General features: G+C 38.8%; 1 protein-coding gene across 30 annotated transcripts in view; it reads left to right on the top strand.

The window, feature by feature from the left end:
- Positions 1-20,110, top strand: part of LOC108388231 (uncharacterized) — a 139,531-nt gene that overhangs the window by 80,452 nt on the left and 38,969 nt on the right. For 14 of the 30 annotated variants that reach the window (XM_073215445.1, XM_073215436.1, XM_073215435.1 and 11 more), the window contains one exon: positions 19,509-19,526. The exons of the other annotated variants lie outside the window; for them this stretch is intronic. In XM_073215445.1, the coding sequence (XP_073071546.1) occupies positions 19,509-19,526 (18 nt within the window). The remainder of the gene's footprint in view (positions 1-19,508; positions 19,527-20,110) is intronic. 30 annotated transcript variants of the gene reach the window in all.

Here is a 20,110-nt window from a genome sequence, read left to right as displayed (position 1 = left end):
CAACTGGTTGTTAACAACAATAAAATTCTGTATAGGGGACTCAATGCACAATCATTAATCAACCCCAAGCCTAATTCTCAACAGTCCACAATCTTCTGAAGTATAAAGAACAAGTTCTTACATAGTGAATAAGTTCTTACATGGTGAACAGTGCAAGGGCAGTCATCACAGAAACTTTTGGTTTTGATCACGCATCATGAACTATAAACAATCAGGTCAAATATGATTATTTGTTTGATTTTTATACTTGATTTATATGTGAACCCCACATTTCTCCCTTTATTATTATTATTATTATTAATTTTTAATAAAATGCTGAAGTGGTAGGTAGATGCAAGATAAAGGTAGAAAACATAGTTTAGTGCTGTAAGAGGGCAAATGTAGATGATTAGGTGTGTGCCTATAGACTAAGTATTAATCCAAGCTAGACAAGGGCAACAAAACATCCACGGATGCAGAAGATTTCTCTCAAAACAGGGGAGGTGAGGTTCTAAGCCTCACCTCTGTTGATCCCCAATTTCTCACCTGATGGCCCCCCTGCGACTGTGCCTGTCTTAGGTTGTTCCTCCCTTGAGGAATCTTACCCATCTCTGGCTAACCAGTCATCTTCCGGGGCCATACAGGGAGATGTAAAGTTGGTAAGTGAGAGAGAAGCCATATTGTTTGAAAAGGTTAGCTTTTTACTTCTTTGCATATTTATGCCCTGTGGCTTCTATGCCCAGCATTTGTCTTGAGTTATCTTTACCACTTGGAAGAATTATGATACTCAGTAATTTTGATATGAGGCATGAATTCTATTTAAGGATTGTAATTAGGAAGGAAGAAGAAAAGCTTTAGAAGTAGCAGACGGAAGAAAACATGGGAAGATTGATTATTTCTTTGACATATCTTCTTGTAGAGTAACATAAGCAGGTATAGGTTTTAAACCACTAATTAAATTGCGTACACACATTAACATAATAGGAATACAGCTACATAACCCAAGCGGACCTACAATTACCAGCCATATCCAGTGAAACCAAGAAAACCAGTTAGGCACCCTAGGCATTTGTGAAAACTTATCAATGATATGATGGATATTGTCTAACTGAATTTGAATAGTTTGAGAAAAATCAGCCAAATTAAAACAACACATTCCTGGGAACTGTTCACATCCCATATGTTCTTTTAATAGTAGATAGTCTCTAGTCGCAAGATTTTGGAGCGCTGCAACTTGTACTTCTCCTAATTCTTGGTTGAGTTCCAACAATATAGATCCAGTCAAATTTGTTGTTTTACTGTATGCACAGGCCAGCTTAGATATCTCCTTCTTCATTCCAGTGGCAAGTCCAGGAACCGGTGGGATGAATGCAGCTACAACTGCCAAAGCGCCAGGATCTTTGTTGAAGTTTTTTGATGATCATCTTCTGGAATGACTCTTCCAGAGGTTGTTGATGTTGGAAGTTCTTCTTCATATTGTATCTTAATTCATTTTCTGGGTAGCCAAATTAGGCTTTGATCCTCTGTATAAACACAAACAAACCCTTTGCCCATACTTTGATATGCCCTTTATACCATTGTGAAGAACTTATTGGAGATCACCACACAGGAACTGCTTTGTTATTTTTTTTTTAAGAGAAAGGAATATTATCAGAAAAATGTACCTCCATAGCCAATCATCTGACACCCTTTAAGTGATCAAAATTAAGGATATTTAAAGCATTCATTAATCGTTGATTTACAGTTAGTTTTATCCTCTTAGGGAGTAATCCCCCTTTTCTTTCTTTTTTCTTTTGTTATCATTAATCTACATTTACATGAAGAATATTATGTTTACTAGGCTCTCCCCTATACCAGGTCCCCCCCCACAAACCCCTTTACATTCACTGTCCATCAGCATAGCAAAATGTTGTAGAATCACTACTTGTCTTCTCTGTGTTGTACAGCCCTCCCCTTTCTCCCACCCCCACCATTATGCATGCTAATCATAACACCCCCTTTCTTCTCCACCCCTTATTCCTCCCTACCTACCCATCCTCCCCAGTCCCTTTCCCTTTGGTAACTGATAGTCCATTCTTGGGTTCTGTGATTCTGCTGCTGTTTTGTTCCTTCAGTTTTTCCTTTGTTCTTATACTCCACAGATGAGTGAAATTATTTGGTATTTCTCTTTCTCTGCTTGGCTTATTTCACTGAGCATAATACCCTCTAGCTCCATCCATGTTGTTGCAAATGGTAGGATTTGTTTTCTTCTTATGGCTGAATAACATTCCATTGTGTATATGTACCACATCTTTATCCATTCATCTACGTACTGATGGACACTTAGGTTGCTTCCAATTCTTGGCTATTGTAAATAGTGCTGTGATAAACATAGGGGTGCATCTCTCTTTTTCAAACTGGGCTGCTGTATTCTTAGGGTAAATTCCTAGAAGTGGAATTCCTAGGTCAAATGTTGTTTCTATTTTGAGCTTTTTGAGGAACCTCCATACTGCTTTCCACAATGGTTGAACTAATTTACCTTCCCACCAGCGGTGTAGGAGGGTTCCCCTTTCTCCACAACTTCGCCAACATTTGTTGTTGTTTGTCTTTTTGATGATGGCGATCCTTACTGGTGTGAGTTGATATCTCATTGTGGTTTTAATTTGCATTTCTCTGATGATTAGCAAAGTGGAGCGTCTTTTCATGTGTCTGTTGACCATTTGGATTTCTTCTTTAGAGAACTGTCTATTCAGCTCCTCTGCCCATTTTTTAAAAATTTTGGTCTCCTTGATCTACAATTACATGAAGGACATTATGTTTACTAGGCTTCCCCCTTCACCAAGTCCCCCCCACATCCCCATTCACAGTCACTGTCCATCAACATAGTAAGATGGTGTAAAATCACTACTTCTCTTCTCTGTGTTGCACAGCCCTCTCCGTGCCCTCCCTCACACTATAAATGCTAATTGTAATGCCCCCTTTCCTTTCTTCCCGCCCTTATCCCTCCCTTCCCACCCATCCTCCTCAGTGCCTTTCCCTTTGGTAACAATTAGTCCATTCTTCGGTTCTGTGATACTGCTGCTGTTTTGTTCCTTCAGTTTTCCTTTGTTCTTATACTCCACATATGAATGAAATCATTTGGTACTTGTCTTTCTCTGCCTGCCTCTGCCCATTTTTTAATTGGATTATTTGCTTTTTGTTTGTTGAGGTGGGTGAGCTCTTTATATATTTTGGACGTCAACCCTTTATCCGGTCTGTCATTTATGAATATATTCTCCCATTTGGTAGGATGCCTTTTTGTTCTATTAATGGTGTTGTTTGCTGTACAGAAGCTTTTCAGGTTAATATAGTCCCACTTGTTCATTTTTGCTTTTGTTTCCCTTGCCTGGGGAGATACTTTCATGAAGAAGTTGCTCATGTTTATGTTCAAGAGATTTTTTCCTGTTTTTTTCTAAGAGTTGTATGGTTTCATGACTTACATTCAGGTCTTTGATCTATTTTAAATTTACTTTTGTGTATGGAGTTAGACAATGATTTGGTTTCATTCTCACATGTATTTGTTCAGTTTTGCTAACACCAGCTGTTGAAGAGGCTGTCATTTTCCTTTGTATAACCATGGCTCCTTTATCAGATATTAAATGACCGTATATGTTTGGGTTAATATCTGGACTCTATTCTGTTCCACTGGTCTGTGGGTCTGTTCTTGTGCCAGTACCAAATTGTCTTGCTTGCTGTGGCTTTGTAGTAGAGCTTAAAGGTGGGAAGTGAGATCCCCCTTGCTTTATTCTTTCTTCTCAGGATTGCTTTGTCTCTTAGGGGTCTTTTTGTGGTTCCATATGAATTTTAGAAGTATTTCTTCCAGTTTGTTGAAGAATGTTGTCAGTATTCTGATAGGGATTGCATCGAATCTGTAGATTGCTTTTGGCGGGATGGCCATTTTGACAATATTAATCCTTCCTATGGTAGAGTATGGGATAAGTTTCCATTTGTTAGTGTCCTCATTAATTTCTCTTAAGAGTGTATTATAGTTTTCAGGGTAAAGGTCTTTCACTTCCTTGGTTAGGTTTATTCCTTAGTATTTTTTTTTTTTTGATGCAACTGTGAATGGAATTGTTTTCCTGTTTTCTCTTTCTGCTAGTTCATCGTTAGTGTATAGGAAAGCAACAGATTTCCTGCCTGCAATTAATTTTGTATCTTGCAACTTTGCTGAATTCCGATATTAGTTCTAGTAGTTTTGGAGTGGAGTCTTTAGGGTTTTTTATGTACAATATCATGTCATCTGAAACACTGACAGTTTGACTTCTTTACCAATCTGGTCTCCTTGTATTTCTTTGTTTTGTCTGATTGCCGTGGCTAGGACGTCCAGTACTATGTTGAATAACAGTGGGGAGAGTGTGCATCCCTGTCTTGTTCCTGATCTTAGTTGAAACGCTTTCAGGTTCTTGCTGTTAAGTATGATGTTGGCTATGGGTTTGTCATATATGACCTTTATTATGTTGAGGTAATTTGTCCTCTATACCCATTTTGTTGAGAGTTTTTATCATGAATGTATGTTGAATTTTGTCGAATGCTTTTTCAGCATCTATGGAGATGATCGTGTGGTTTTTGTCCTTCTTTTTGTTGATCTGGTGGATGATGTTGATGGATTTTTGAATGTTGTACCATCCTTGCATCCCTGGGATGAATCCCACTTGATTATGGTGTATGATCCTCTTGATGTATTTTTGAATTCGGTTTGCTAATATTTTGTTGAGTATTTTTGCATCTATGTTCATCAGGGATATTGGCCTGTAATATTCTTTTTTGGTGGGGTTTTTGCCTGACTTTGATATTAGAGTGATGCTGGCTTCATAGAATGAGTTTGGAAGTAGTCCCTCCTCCTGTATTTTTTTTGGATAAATTTAAGGATAATGGATATTATGTCTTCTCTATATGTCTGATAAAATTCAGTGGTGAATCCGTCTGTCCCACAGGTTTTGTTCTTGGGTAATTTTTTGATTACTGATTCAATTTCATTGCTGGTAATTGCTGTTTATATTTTCCGTTTCTTCCTGGGTCAGTCTTGGAAGATTGTATTTTTCTAGGAAGTTGTCCACTTCTTCTTGGTTATCTAGTTTGTTAGCATATAGATTTTCATAGTATTCTCTAATAATTCTTTGTATTTCTGTGCGGTCTGTCATGAATTTTCAGTTCTCATTTCTGATTCTGTTTATGTATGTAGATTCTCTTTTTTTCTTAAAAAGTCTGGCTAGGGGTTCATCTATTTTGTTTACTTTCTCAAAGAAGCAGCTCTTGGTTTCATTAATTTTTTCTATTGTTTTATTCTCCATTTTATTTATTCTCTTATCTTTATTATGTCCCTTCTTCTGCTGACCTTGGGGCTCATGTGTTCTTCTTTTTCCAGTTTCAATAATTGTGACTTTTGAGTATTCATTTGGGATTATTCTTCCCTCTTTAAATATGCCTGGATTGGTACATACTTTCCTCTTCGCCGTATACCACAGAAGTTGGGGCATTTCGCTGTTGTCATTTGTCTCCATATATTGCTTGATCTCTGTTTTAATTTGTTCATTGATCCATTGATTATTTAGGCGCATGTTTTTATGCCTCCGTGTGTTTGTGAGCCTTTTTGTTTTCTTTGTACAATTTATTTCTAGTTTTATACCTTTGTGATCTGAGAAGTTGGTTGGTAGAATTTCAATCTTTTCAAATTCACTGAGGCTCGTTTTGTGGCCTAGTATATGGTCCATTCTGGAAAATGATCCATGTGCTCTTGAGAAGAATGTGTATCCTGCTGCTTTTGGGTGTAGAGTTCTGTAGATGTCTGTTAGGTCCATCAGTTCTAGTGTGTTGTTCAGTGCCACTGTGTCCTTACTTATTTTCTGTCTAATGGATCTGTCCTTTGGAGTGAGTGGTGTGTTGAAGTCTCCTAGAATGAATGCATATCATTTTATTTCCTCCTTTTATTCTGTTAGTATTTGTTTTACATATGTTGGTGCTCCTATATTGGGTACATATATATTTATAATGGCTATATCCTTTTTTTGGTCTGCCCCCTTTATCATTATGTAATACCCTTCTTTATCTCTTGTTATCTTCTTTGTTTTGAAGTCTATTTTGTCTGATACAATTATTGCAACACCTGCTTTTTTCTCCCTATTGTTTGCATGAAATATCTTTTTTCCATCCCTTCACTTTTAGTCTGTGCATGTCTTTGGGTTTGAGGTGAGTTTCTTGTAAGCAGCATATAAATGGGTCTTGCTTTTTTATCCATTGTATTACTCTGTGTCTTTTGATTGATGCATTCAGTCCATTTACATTTAGGGTGATTATTGAAAGATATGCACTTATTGCCATTGCAGGCTTTGGATTCATGGTTACCAAAGGTTCAAGGGTAGCTTCTATACTATCTAACCATCTAACTTAACTCTTATTAAGCTATTATAAACACAGTCTGATGATTCTTTATTTCTCTCCCTTCTTATTCTTCCTTGTCCATTCTTTGTATTTTAGGTGTTTTATTCAGTACTCTTTTGTGGTTCCTTTTGAGTGCTTTTATGAATAATTTATTTTATTTTTTGCCTTTAGTTAGTATTTAGTTGGTCTGCTTTCTTTGCTGTGATTTTATTTTCTCTGGTGGCATTGTTTTAACCTTAGGAGTGCTTCCATCTAGAGCATTCCCTTTAAAATATCCTGCAGAGGTGGTTTGTAGGAGGCAAATTCCCTCAACTTTTGCTTGTGTGGGAATTATTTAATCCCTCCTTCAAATTTAAATGATATTAGTGTTGGACACAGTCTTCTTGGTTCAAGGCCCTTCTGTTTCATTGCATTAAATATATCATGCCATTCTCTTCTGACCTGTAAGGTTTCTGTTGAGAAGTCTGATGATAGCCTGATGGATTTTCCTTTGTAGGTGACCTTTTTTCTCTCTCTTGCTGCCTTTAATACTCTTACCTTGTCCTTGATCTTTGCCATTTTAATTATTATGTGTCTTGGTGTTGTCCTCCTTCGGTCCCTTGTGTCGGGAGATCTGTGGGCTTCCATGGTCTGAGAGACTATTTCCTCCCCCAACTTGGGGAAGTTTTCAGCAATTATGTCTTCAAAGACTCTTTCTATCCCTTTTTCTATCTATTCTTCTTCTGGTACCCAGATAATGCAAACATTGTTCCTTTTGGATTGGCCACACAGTTCTCTTAATATTGTTTCATTCCTGGAGATCCTTTAATCTCTGTCTGCCTCAGCTTCTCTGTATTCTTGTTCTCTGATTTCTATTCCATTAACAGATTTTTGCACCTCATCCTGTCTGTTTTTAGGTCCTTCCAGAGATTGTTTCATTTCTGTGTTCTCCCTCCAAACTTCATCCCTTAGGTGTTGCATATTTTTCTGCAGGTCAATCAGCATGGTTATGACCTTGATTTTGAATTCTTTTTCAGGAATATTGGTTATATCTATCTCCCCAGGCCCTCTTTCTGGGGTTTTCTGAGTGAATCTTGACCAGATTCTTCTGCCTTTTCATTGTAATAGAGGTGGTCATATACAGGTGGCTTTTGGGTCAGCTGGGAGAACAAAGTCCCTTTCTACTTGCTGGTTGCCTTGCCCTTCTCCGCTGCCTGTGTTGGTTACCTGCACACTGGGAGCAGTCTCTGGGATAATCTCCTGAGCTGCCGTGGGTGGGGTGGCCCTTGGGGTAGCCGAGAGCCCTGCTGAGAGTTGCAGACGCTTACGGTGTTTTCTGCTGTGAGAATGGCGCCCCCTCGTGCCCTCCAGACCTTGCTGCAGCTTCCTCTGTCTGTGCTGGGCAGCTACGCACCGGCGTGCTGGGAGGAGACTCTGGTGGTTGCTATGGGCGGGCCACTCTCTGGCTTGTCTCTAGCTGTGGCAAGTCAGCTGGTTTGCTTGCAGCCCTGGCCCCGGGGAATTAATAGCAGGCTGCTTATTGCCATGAGGGTCTTTGGTGCTGGGTTACCCACCCAGGGGGTTGGGGCCCCTGATGTTCCTTAGGATTCCCAGCGTATTGCTCTGAGTGTGCCAGAATGATTTTGTCCAGCTGTTAAGCCCTTGTCCCTTTAAGACTTTTAAAAAGCACCTGCTTTTCTTTTGTCCCAGGGGAGCTGGCTGTGAGGACCCACTCACAGTCTCCATCATGGATTTTACTTTTCCATTTCTCTAATATCCAGTACCCAATGCAATGTGAGTCTGTGCTCCCAGTGCAGATTACTAGGGCTGGTTATTTAGCAGTCCTCTGCTTCCACTCTCTCCCCACTCTGATTCTTTTCCTCCTGCCGGTGAGCTGGGGTGGGGGGAGTGCTTGGGTCCTGCCTGGTCGTGGCTTTCTATTTTAGCCTTTTTGTGAGATGCTGAATTCTTGCAGATGGAGATGTAGCCTGACTGTTGTACTGTATCCTCTGGTCTGTCTTCTAGGCATAGTTGTATTTGTTGTATTTTCAAAAATATATATGGTTTTGGGAGGAGATTTCCTTTGCCCTACTTACATCACCATCTTGAGTGTCTCCCTCCTTGTTTTTATTTTTGTTTGTTATTTTTTTTCTTTTTTATTAAAAAAATGTTTTTACTGTGATAAAAATACCTAACATAGAATTTACCATTTAGTCATTTTTAAGTATATAGTTCAATATTATTAAGTACATTCATGGTGTTATGTGACCATCACCAGTGTCATCTCCAGAACCTTTTCCTTTTTCCCACTGAAACTCTGAACCCCTTAAATACTAATTCCCCATTCTTCCCTCTCCTCAGCTCCTGACAACCACCCTTCTATTTTTTGCCTCTATACAGTTGACTACTGTAAAACTTCAAATAAGAGGAATCACACATATTTATCTTTTTGTGACTGGCTTATTTCACTTAACAATGCTTTTAAAGTCCATTCTTGTTATACCATGTGTCAGAATCTCACTTATTAAGGCTGAATAATATTCCTCTGTGTATATATGTACCACCATTTGCCTATCCATTCATCAGTCAGTAGACACTTGTGTTGCTTCCACCTCTTCCTGTTATGAATAACACTGGTATGAATGTGTGTACAAATATCTGAATGTGTGTGAATGTGTGTGAGCTGCTGCTTTCACTTCTTTTGGGCATATACGCAGAATTGGAATTGCTGATACGTGTTTATTTCTTGAGGAATTGTCATACCATTTTCCTGTGCATCCCCACCATTTTACATCCCACTGGCAAGGCACAAGGGTTCTACTTTTCCTCCATCATCACCAATACTTATTAGTTTCTGTTGTTTTATAATAGCCATCCTAATGAGTATGAAATGTCATATTTTGGTCTTAAGGCCATCTCCTGCTTGAGAGACTTAGGAACAATGCTTTTCGTTAGGCACTTTGGGTTCTCTTGGGTGGGTGAATAGGGTGCCGTGTATAGAATGGGGGATATGGCGATACAGCCTGCCTTCTTCTCTGATATTTTGGAAGCTGGGCTTAGCTTAAGAAAGAAAGGAGAAGGAATTAGGCACTCACTTTCCTATCCACTGAAGTTTCTTCTTATACAGACTAACCCTAGACACAGAGCATTAGCATAGCTCTACGAACAGGACTGGACTGAACCTGTGTGAAACCTGAACATTTTTAGCTTGGGGAAGAGAAGGCCAAGTAAGAAGGGGGCAGAGGGAAGATTACAGTAAGTAAATATTTAATGGCACGTTAAGTGGAGGAAGGAGAAAGTGTAGTTTCTGGTATAATCAGGCACAGTTAGGCCTCAGAAGTTGAGTTCAAGGTAAGGGAGCTGGATCATCCTAACAGCTGGAGCGCCTAAGTCCTGGTCACTCTTCAGGGTTTAAGAAAGTAGCTGTTAAGGATGTTATCAGAGACATCCGTGTGAGGTTGAGCAGTGATTTGCCAGATCCCCCTTAGCTCCAGCAGTCTGCCTCAGCTTAGATCCTGGTGGGCCTTTGTGGTGAGGTTTTAAACGTATTTCTTCAGTTAGAAGTCTATTCACCATTTCAAGACTTGGAATGCTCTCACCTGGTATAACAATGGCTTAAATCAGGCTGCATTCCTAATCTGACTCTCTCCTGCCCACTTAAAAAAAATCTGTGATTGAAAGTGGGTACTGGGTGGAAGGTGTTTGACGCATGCCTTCTTTCCTCTCCCTCCCACTCCTGCCCCTTTCCTTCCTTGCTTGACATTAAAGTCTTTGAGAGTAAAAGCCTTAGGTGGAGTTTTCAGTGACAATTCAGATACTTGAATTAGCCATTCAGTACATCTAAAATTTATGTGCTGTGTAACCTAGGGAACTTAACCACCATATAAAAAGTACTCAGTTTAATTTTTTTCCTAATACATAACATATATGGTAATATGTTTTTGCAGTTTGACATAAATAGAGAATTTGAGTACAATTCTCAAATAGAGAATTTGACACCACCTCCATAATATTATTAGCATGAAATAAACAGTCATAAAAGTGGCAGCTTTTGGCACTGTTTGACATTTTAATGAGTAAGTAGGATCTTAGTAAGTTTAGGGTTCATCCAACCCATCATGGCAGGGCAAACTTTTAGCTTAATTCCATATTGTTCTGGTTTCTTTTTGGTAAGTGGCTATTTTTTGTCTTCAATATCTGGGATCATAAAAAACTGGCTTTTTAATAAAGGTTCTGGGTGTCATTTGTGAAACAAATCAATAAACAGAAAACAGCCTGGATTTTCCTCAATATTGCCAAGATATCATTGTTTTTGCCAGAAAACTGGATTATAAAATTTAAGGATGTGGCTTTGAGTTTTAAAACAAAGTAATTACTTATCTTTATATTGTTGGTGTTTTTTGTTTTTATTTAGAATTCATCAAAATACTGGTTGCTTTGTTACTTCTCTAAGGAAAATGTATTTTAAATCCTCTTTAAAGGTAAACTGTTACTTGTCTCATTTCCTTGAAAATAATCCCTGAACAGATGCCATGCTTCTAGGGTTAGAAATACAGTTTTGGAAAAGCCATTGAGACAGGAAAGGATTATATAATTAATTTTGGTTGTGTATATTAATGAACAATATCACAAATGCAAATGGCAATAAACAAAAAAACTGTTCATTCACAGGAAAAGTTTTTGGCAGTATGTTTACCTTCCTCAGTCTGCTTGACCAAAAGTTAGTGTTGGACGTTAGTACTGGCGGTTAGTAGATGGTAGAGGAAAGAAGTGTGTGATAATGTGCCAAGTGGTAATGGAGATGGGTTTTAGAATTAAATCCTCACAGACAATTCACATGTAAGTAATCAGACAGGAATTGTATATACATTTTTGACAGTAGAGAAAAAAGAACTTTAATGTAAATTTGAAAAGTGCTTGACTTTATCCATTATCTGTAGGTTTGGGATGTTTCTTGAAAATAAAATACTGTAGTTAAGAATTCTTTTTCTCATAATATACTTTCTTTTTTTTTTTTAAATAAAAGATACTGGAGACTGAAGGGCAGATTACCATTCACCGTCAGTCCACCGCTGTAGAAGCAGTTGCTCAAAGACTGATGTCCGGTTCTCTTAGCTGATAAGGAGAGAACAAATGACCTGAACAACATACTAGGAGAATTTCCAAGTTGTAATTTCTGTTCTGCCAGTGATTTATAGTGGGACTTTGGACAAACACTTCTTTCATTTTTCTCATAAGAATAGGAAAATTCTAACAACTAGTTAGGATTCCTGGGCTAATATGCAGATGGAGCTAATCTGTCTTCATCAGTGGCACTGAGTGTACAAGTACAAATCATAAGAAAGAAGTAAAGATGAAGTTAGACTTCTGTAGGTATGGTTTTAAGTGCAGGATTAAGGCCATCATTTTCTGTTATGAGCAGGTATTTCTGTCTTTCAAAATTATGAACATGGGAATTGCCTATCTGCAAGTAATTCTCAAATGGTTTTGTGAGGTGATTCTAGATTAAAACAATGCTAATGATGTTTGGCTTTTACATCGTTGTAGATGGGCCTAAGATTTTTGTTTTTTTGTGTTTTAAAATCAAGGATATAATTTGTATTTTGGTAATTTATGAATTTAAGTTGGCTGTTTGGCTAAGGTATTAATAGTCCCTTTTAATTGTTCATTTTGGTTTTGAAAATGGAAATAGATGACATTTTTATCCTGACAGTAGAATCTTCTTTGTAGTTTGAGCTAAATCTGAAATGATCATTGCAGTCACAATTTCAGTACTACAAGGCCATTTTGAAGCCCTTATGTCCTACTTATTTGAAGTAACAAAGAAGTAGTGTTAACCCCTTGAAGTTAGAGCATTGTTTTGGAGGAGGTTTTAGTTTTTTAAAAACGTAGATTGAAAAGAAAATGCAGCTGAATGGTTGGTGTTGCTTTTTATTCTACTATTCAAAAATGGTCTAAAATGTCATTATGCTAATCAGTTTTCCATGACAGCCCTCATTATAAATCTTTTAGAATTTTCTAAGATATCTCTACTGTACCTGCTCAGCATTATCAAAGACTTGTTTACCAAAGATCCTTTTTCCTGCCTCCGTTTTCCGGTCTCTGTTCTAACACCCTTGACCTACCACATTCTGATTGATATACCAAGCAGGAGTGAGTCATTTACAGAATTGCCTTAATGGTTTGGCTAACAATGACTCTTGATATAGTAACTCCTTTCTATAGATAAAATACTTTTATTTATTTATTTGGTATCATTAGTATACAATTACATGAGCAACATTGTGGTTGCTAGATTCCCCCCATTATCAAGTTCCCATGACATACCCCATTACAGTCACTGTCCATCAGAGTAGTAAGATGCTATAGAGTCACTACTTGTCTTCTCTGCTCTATACTGCCCTCCCCTTGCACTCCCCTACGTTATGTGTGTTGATGGTAATAATGCCCCTTATTCCCCTTCTCCCTTCCCACCCACCTTCCCGAGTCCCTTTCCCTTTGTCAACTGTTAGTCCATTCTTGGGTTCTGTGAGTCTGCTGCTGTTTTGTTCCTTTAGTTTTTGCTTTGTTCTTATGCTCCACAGATGAGTGAAATCATTTGGTACTTGTCTTTCTCCACCTGGCTTATTTCACTGAGCATAATACCCTCTAGCGCCATCCATGTTGTTGCAAATGGTAGGATTTGTTTTCTTATGGCTGAATAATATTCCATTGTGTATATGTACCACATCTTCTTTATCCATTCATCTACTGATGGACACTTGGCTCCTGCATTCTTAGGGTATATTCCTAGGAGTGGAATTCCTAGGTCAAATGGTATTTCTATTTTTTGAGGAACCTCCATACTGCTTCTTTCCACAATGGTTGAACTAGTTTACATTCCCACCAGCAGTGTAGGAGGGCTCCCCTTTCTCTGTATCCTTGCCAGCATTTGTTGTTCCTAGTCTTTTCTATGTTGGCCATCCTACCTGATGTGAGGTGATATCTCATTGTGGTTTTAATTTGCATTTCCCTGATAATTAGCGATGTGGAGCATGTTTTCATATGCCTGTTGGCCATCTGAATTTCTTCTTTAGAGAAGTGTCTGTTCATATCCTCTGCCCATTTTTTAACAGGGTTATTTGCTTTTGGGGGTTGAGGCATATGAGTTCTTTATATATTTTGGATGTTAACCAGTTGTCAGATCTGTCATTCCCAAATATATTCTCCTATATTGTAGGATGCCTTTTTGTTCTGCTGGTGGTGTCCTTTGCTGTACAGAAGCTTTTTAGTTTGATGTAGTCCCATGAGTTCATTTTTGCTTTTGTTTCCCTTGCCCGAGGAGATGCATTCAGGAAGAAGTTGCTCATGCTTATATTCAGGAAATTTTTGCCTATGTTGTCTTCTAAGAGTTTTATGGTTTCATGACTTACATTCAGGTCTTTGATCCATTTTGAGTTTACTTTTGTGTATGGGGTTAGACAATAATCCAATTTCATTCTCTTGCATGTAGTTGTCCAGTTTTGCCAACACCAGCTGTTGAAGAGACTGTCATTTCCCCATTGTATGCCCATGGCTCCTTTATCGTATATTAATTGACTATATATGGTTGGGTTTATATCAGGGCTCTGTAGTCTGTTCCATTGGTCTATGGGTCTGTTCTTGTGCCAGTACCAAATTGTCTTGATTACTGTGGCTTTGTAGTAAGCTTGAAGTCGGGGAGCGTAATTTCCCCAGCTTTATTCTTCCTTCTCAGGATTGCTTTGGCTATTTGGGGTCTTCTGTGGTTCCGTATGAATTTTAGAACTATTTGCTCTAGTTTGTTGAAGAATGCTGTTGGTATTTTGATAGGGATTGCATTGAATCTAGGGATTGCTTTAGGCAGGATGGCCATTTTGACAATATTAATTCTTCCTAGCAATGAGCATGGGATGCGTTTCCATTTGTTAGTGTCCTCTTGAATTTCTCTTACGAATGTCTTGTAGTTTTCAGGGTATAGGTCTTTCACTTCCTTGGTTAGGTTTATTCCTAGGTATTTTATTCTTTTTGATGCAATTGTGAGTAGAATTGTTTTCCTTTTTTCTCTTTCTGCTAGTTCATCGTTAGTGTATAAGAATGCCACAGATTTCTGTGTATTAATTTTGTATCCTGCAACTTTGCTGTATTCAGATATTAGATCTAGTAGTTTTGAAGTGGATTCTTTAGGTTTTTTAATGTACAATATCATGTCATCTGCAAGCAGGGACAGTTTTAACTTCTTTACCAATCTGGATGCCTATTATTTCTTTGTGTTATTTGATTGCCGTGGCGAGACTTCCATAACTGTGTTGAATAAAAGTGGGGAGAGTGGGCATCCTTGTCTTGCTCCCCATCTTAAAGGAAAAACTTAACAGCTTTTTGCCGTTATGTATAATGTTGGCTGTGGGTTTGTCACATGTGGCTTTATTATGTTCAGCTACTTGCCCTCTATACCCATTTTTTTGAGAGTTTTTATCATGAATGGATGTTGAATTTTGTCAAATGCTTTTTCGGCATCTATGGAAATGATCATATGGTTTTTGTCCTTTTTCTTGATGTGGTGGATGATGTTGATGGAATTTCGAATATTGTGCCATCCTTGCATCCCTGGAATGAATCCCGTTTGGTCATGGTGTATGATCCTTTTGTTGTATTTTTGAATTCATTTTGCTAATATTTTGTTGAGTATTTTTGCATCTCTGTTCATCAGGGATATTGGTCTATAATTTTCTTTTTTAGTAGTGTCGTTGCCTGGTTTTGGTATTATGGTGATGTGGCTTCACAGAATGAGTTTGGGAGCATTCCCTCCTCTTCTATTTTTTGGAAAACTTTAAGGAGAATGGGTATTATGTCTTCTCTGTACGTCTGATAAAATTCCAAGGTAAATCCATCTGGCCCGGGGATTTTGTTCTTGGGTAGTTTATTGATTAATGCTTCAGTATTGTTGCTGGTAATTTGTCTGTTTAGATTTTCTGTTTCTTCCTTGGTCAGTCTTGGAAGGTTGTATTTTTCTAGGAAGTTATATGCTTCTTCTAGGTTTTCCAGCTTGTTAGCATATAGGTTTATGTAATATTCTCTAATAATTCTTTTTATTTCTGTGGGGTCTGTCATGATTATTCCTTTCTTATTTCTGATTCTGTTGATGTGTGATACTCTTTCTGTTAGTAAGTCTGACTAGAGGCTTATCTATTTTGTTCAATTTTTCAAGGAACCGGTTTCATTGATTTCATTGGTTTCATTAATTTTTTTCTATTGTTTTATTCTTCTCAATTTTATTAATTTCTTCTCTAATCTTTATTATGTCCCTCCTTCTTCTGATTTTAGGCCTCATTTGTTCTTTTTCCAATTTAAATAATTGTGACTTTAAACTATTCATTTGGGGTTATTCTTCCTTCTTTAAATATGCCTGGATTGCTGTATACTTTCCTCTTAAGACTGCTTTTGCTACATCCCACAGAAGTTGGGGCTTTGTGTTGTTGTTGTCATTTGTTTCTGTATATTGCTTGATCTGTATTTTAATTTGTTCATTGATCCGTTGATTATTTAAGAGCATGTTTTTAAACCTCCATGAGTTTGTGAGCCTTTTTGCTTTCTTTGTACAATTTATTTCTAGTTTTATATCTTAGTGGTCTGAAAAGTTGGTTGGTAGAATTTCAGTCATTTGGAATTTACTGAGGCTGTCTTTGTGGTCTAGTATGTGGTCTATTCTGAAGAATGTTCCATGTGCACTTGAGAAGGATGTGTATCTTGTTGCTTTTGGATGTAGAGTTCTATAGATGTCTGTTAGGTCCATCTGTTCTAGTGTGTTGTTCAGTGCCTCTGTGTCCTTACTTATTTTCTGTCTGGTGGGTCTATCCTTTGGAGTGAGTGGTGTGTTGAAGTCTCCTAAAATGATTGCATTGCATTCTATTTCCTCCTTTAATTCTGTTAGTATTTGTTTCACATATGCTGGTGCTCCTGTATTGGGTGCATATATATTTATATTGGTTATATCCTCTTGTTGGACTGAGCCCTTTATCATTAGTAATGTTGTCCTATATCTCTTGTTACTTTCTTTGTTTTGAAGTATATTTTGTCTGATACTAGTACTGCAACACCTGCTTTTTTCTCCTTGTTGTTTGCATGTAATATCTTTTCCATCCCTTGACTTTTAATCTGTACATGTCTTTGGGTTTGAGGTGAGTCTCTTGTAAGCAGCATATAGATGGTCTTGCTTTTTTTATCCATTCTATTACTCTGTGTCTTTTGATTGGTGCATTAAGTCCATTTACATTTGGGGTGATTATTGAAAGGTATGTATTTATTGCCATTGCAGGCTTTAGATTTGTGGTTACCAGAGGTTCAAGGTTCGCTTCTTTACTATCTTACTGCTTAACTTAACTCACTTATTGAGTTATTATGAAAACTTATATTTTTTTATTTCTCTCCCTTCTTATTCCTCCTCCTTCATTCTTTATATGTTGGGTGTTATATTCTGTGCTCTTTTGTGTTTCCTTTGAATACTTTTGTGGGTAGTTTATTTTTTACCTTTAATATTTGATTGGTCTGCTTTTTTTACTGTGGTTTCATTTTCTCTGGTGACATCTACTTAGTATTAGGAGTGCTCCCATTTAGAGCAGTCCCTCTAAAATACCCTGTAGAGGTGGTTTGTATGAGACAAATTCCCTCAACTTTTGCTTGTCTGGGAATTGTGTAATCCCTCCTTCATATTTAAATCATAATCATGCTGGATACAGTATTCTTGGTTCAAGGCCCTTCTGTTTCATTGCATTAAATATATCATACCATTCTCTTCTGGCCTGTAAGGTTTCTGTTGAGAAGTCTGATGATAGCCTGATGGGTTTTCGTTTGTACGTGACATTTTTCCTCTCTCTAGCTGCCTTTAAAACTCTGTCCTTGTCCTTGATCTTTGCCATTTTCATTATTATGTGTCATAGTGATGTCCTCCTTGAGTCCCTTCTGTTGGGAGTTCTGTGTGCTTCCGTGGTCTGAGTGACTATTTCCTCCCCCAATTTGGGGAAGTTTTCAGCAATTATTTCTTCAAATACACTTTCTATCCCTTTTTCTCTTTCTTCGTCTTCTGGTACCCCTGTAATGCGAATATTGTTCCTTTTGCATTCATCACACAGTTCTCTTAATATTGTTTCATTTCTGGAGATCTTTTTATCTCTCTCTGCGTCAGCTTCTGTGCATTCCTGTTCTCTGGTTTCTATTCCATTAACGGCCTCTTGCATCTCGTCCATTCTGCTTTCAAGTCCTTCCAGAGATTATTTTATTTCTGTAGTCTCCCTCCCTACTTTGTCAGTTAGCTCTTGAATTTTTCTCTGCAGCTCCATCAGCATGGTTATGACCTTTATTTTGAATTCTTTTTCAGGAAGATTGGTTAGGTCTACCTGCCCAATCTCCTTCTCTGTTATTTTGGTCTGGATCAAATTCTGCCTTTTCATGGTGATAGAGGTAGTTGTGGGGAGCTGGCATGTGTGTTGGCTGGGAGAACATCTCTTCTTGCTAGTTTATGGCCTTTCTCTCCTGTCAGAACAGCTACCCCTAGTGGCTTGTGCTGGGCAGCTGTGCGCAGACGGCGTCTCTGATTCTTGACTCTGCCCTGTGGAGGGAGCTTTGTGCAGTTGCTGTGGGCGTGGCCGGCATCAGGCCACTGCTTCACTATGGCGGGGCCGTGCTGGAGGGCGAACGGGCGGCAGGCTGTTTATCACTGTGAGGGGCTTCCAAGCTGTGCTGCCACCCAGGGGCTTAGGGCGCCCAGAGTTCCCTGGGATTCCCAGCTGCTAGGCTGAGTGCACTGGGACAGTTGTGTGCAGCTGTGAGGCCCCTGTCTATTTAAGACTTTCAAAAAGCACTCGCTTTTCTTTTGTCCCATGTGTGCCGGCTATGGAGACCTGGTCGCAGATTTTACTGTCCCATCTCCCTAGTACCGAGCACACCACATACTCTGTGTCCGCACTCCCGGTGCGGATGGCTATAGCTCGGTATTCAGCAGTCCTCGGCTCCCTCACCCTCCCCGCTCTGACTCCTCTCCTCCTGCTTCGGTGCCGAGGTGGGGGATGTGCTCAGATCCTGCCGGGCTGCGGCTTGTGTCTTACCCCCTTCATGAGGCGCTGGGGTCTCACAGTGTAGATATAGTCTGGCTTTTGTACTGTATGTTCTGGTCTCTTAGGAATAATTGTATTTGTTGTATTTTCAAAAATATATATGGTTTTGGGAGGAAATTTCTACTGCTTTACTCATGCAACCATCTTGGCTCCTTGGATCCCTTTTATTTCTTTGTTTTGTCTGAGTGCCGTGGGTAGGACCTCCAGTATTATGTTGAATAAAAGTGGGGAGAGTGGGCATCCTTGTTTTGTTCCTGATATTAAAGGAAAAACTTTCAGCTTCTAACTGTTAAGTATGATGTTGGCTGTGGGTTTGTCGTATATGGCCTTTATTATGTTGAGGTACTTGCCCTCTATACCCATTTTGTTGAGAGTTTTTATCATGAATGGATGTTGAACTTTGTCGAATGCTTTTTCAGCATCAGCATCTATGGCGATGCTTTTTTTTGTTTTTTTGTTTATGTGGTGGATGATGTTGATGGATTTTCAAATGTACCATCCTGTATCCCTGGTAGGTAAAACATTTTGAGGGATTGCAAATGATCTTTGAGAGTGAATGTGTGATATTGAAGGCTGAGGATGGTGTGTTAACTACACTCTGTACTTAAGTTTTAATAGGATGTCCTGTGCTTTATCTTTTTATAATTACTCATATGTGAAGATTGTAGAGTATGAAATAGTATCTTTCTCCTGGGAACAGAGATGTCCTCAAAAGTTAATAGGCTATAAATGGAATTTATTCCACTCCCATTCATTCTTAAATATTGGAGGTACCCCAAGAATAGAAAACATGAATATAATGATATATTTTATGATTAAATTACAATTAATGTGGAAAGTAGTATATTTTGTTCATTAACTGATATTCCAGAATTTGATGCCGTAGTTTCATAATGATTTTTATCACCTGGTATCTTCATACTTAAGAGACATGTGATTAGTTTTTGTAAGGGAATTTTCATATATTTAGAGATTTGGAAATAAGTGAAATGCTAAATTTATGTAGATATGATTGAAGTTTTTCTTTACCTTTCCATTTTATTACAGCTGTCTGGACAGTGCCAGGTAGGGACTGGCCGAAGGTGATGGCTGTTGTTGGAGCAGGTGTGGCCGGCGCCTTGTCATACTGGAGTATGGACTCCATGGCTGGGCAGAGCTGGCACCAGAGGCAAGGGGGGACCTGAAGAGGACAGGCTGGGCAGTGGAAGCAGTGGAGTTGGTCATGCTGCTCACAGTGCTGGTTACACTGCTCACACCAAAGCCGAAGACAGGCTTCCAGGTGGAGTCTGCGGCTGTGCTTGTGGTCGTCCCCCAAGCCGCTGCTGAGCGGACACTGACACTGGCCTGGCTGGGGAACAGTGGGGCATTCGTGCTATTGCCTGAAGTAGTCTGACTGAAGGAGAAAGGAGTTGAGAAGGGCAAAAATGTAGGTAGCCCTGTACTGGTAAAGACAGGACTGAAAGTGGGGGGCAGGCTGCTGGTAGTCGGGGTGGGGGAAGAGCTGGAAGATACCACTGTTGTGACATGGGAATGGCTGGATGGCACTGGACACCTCATTCTGACATTTAGGTGGAGCCACAAAGATGAGCTTGAATATGGGATGTGTGAAAACACAGCAGGAGCTGCTAAGGCAGCGTCATTGATTAATA

Source organism: Manis javanica, chromosome 10 (genome assembly GCF_040802235.1).
Source record: "Manis javanica isolate MJ-LG chromosome 10, MJ_LKY, whole genome shotgun sequence".
NCBI lineage: Eukaryota > Metazoa > Chordata > Mammalia > Pholidota > Manidae > Manis > Manis javanica.
The sequence above is the reverse complement of the archived record's forward strand: the minus strand, read 5'-3'. Positions and strand labels throughout refer to the sequence as shown.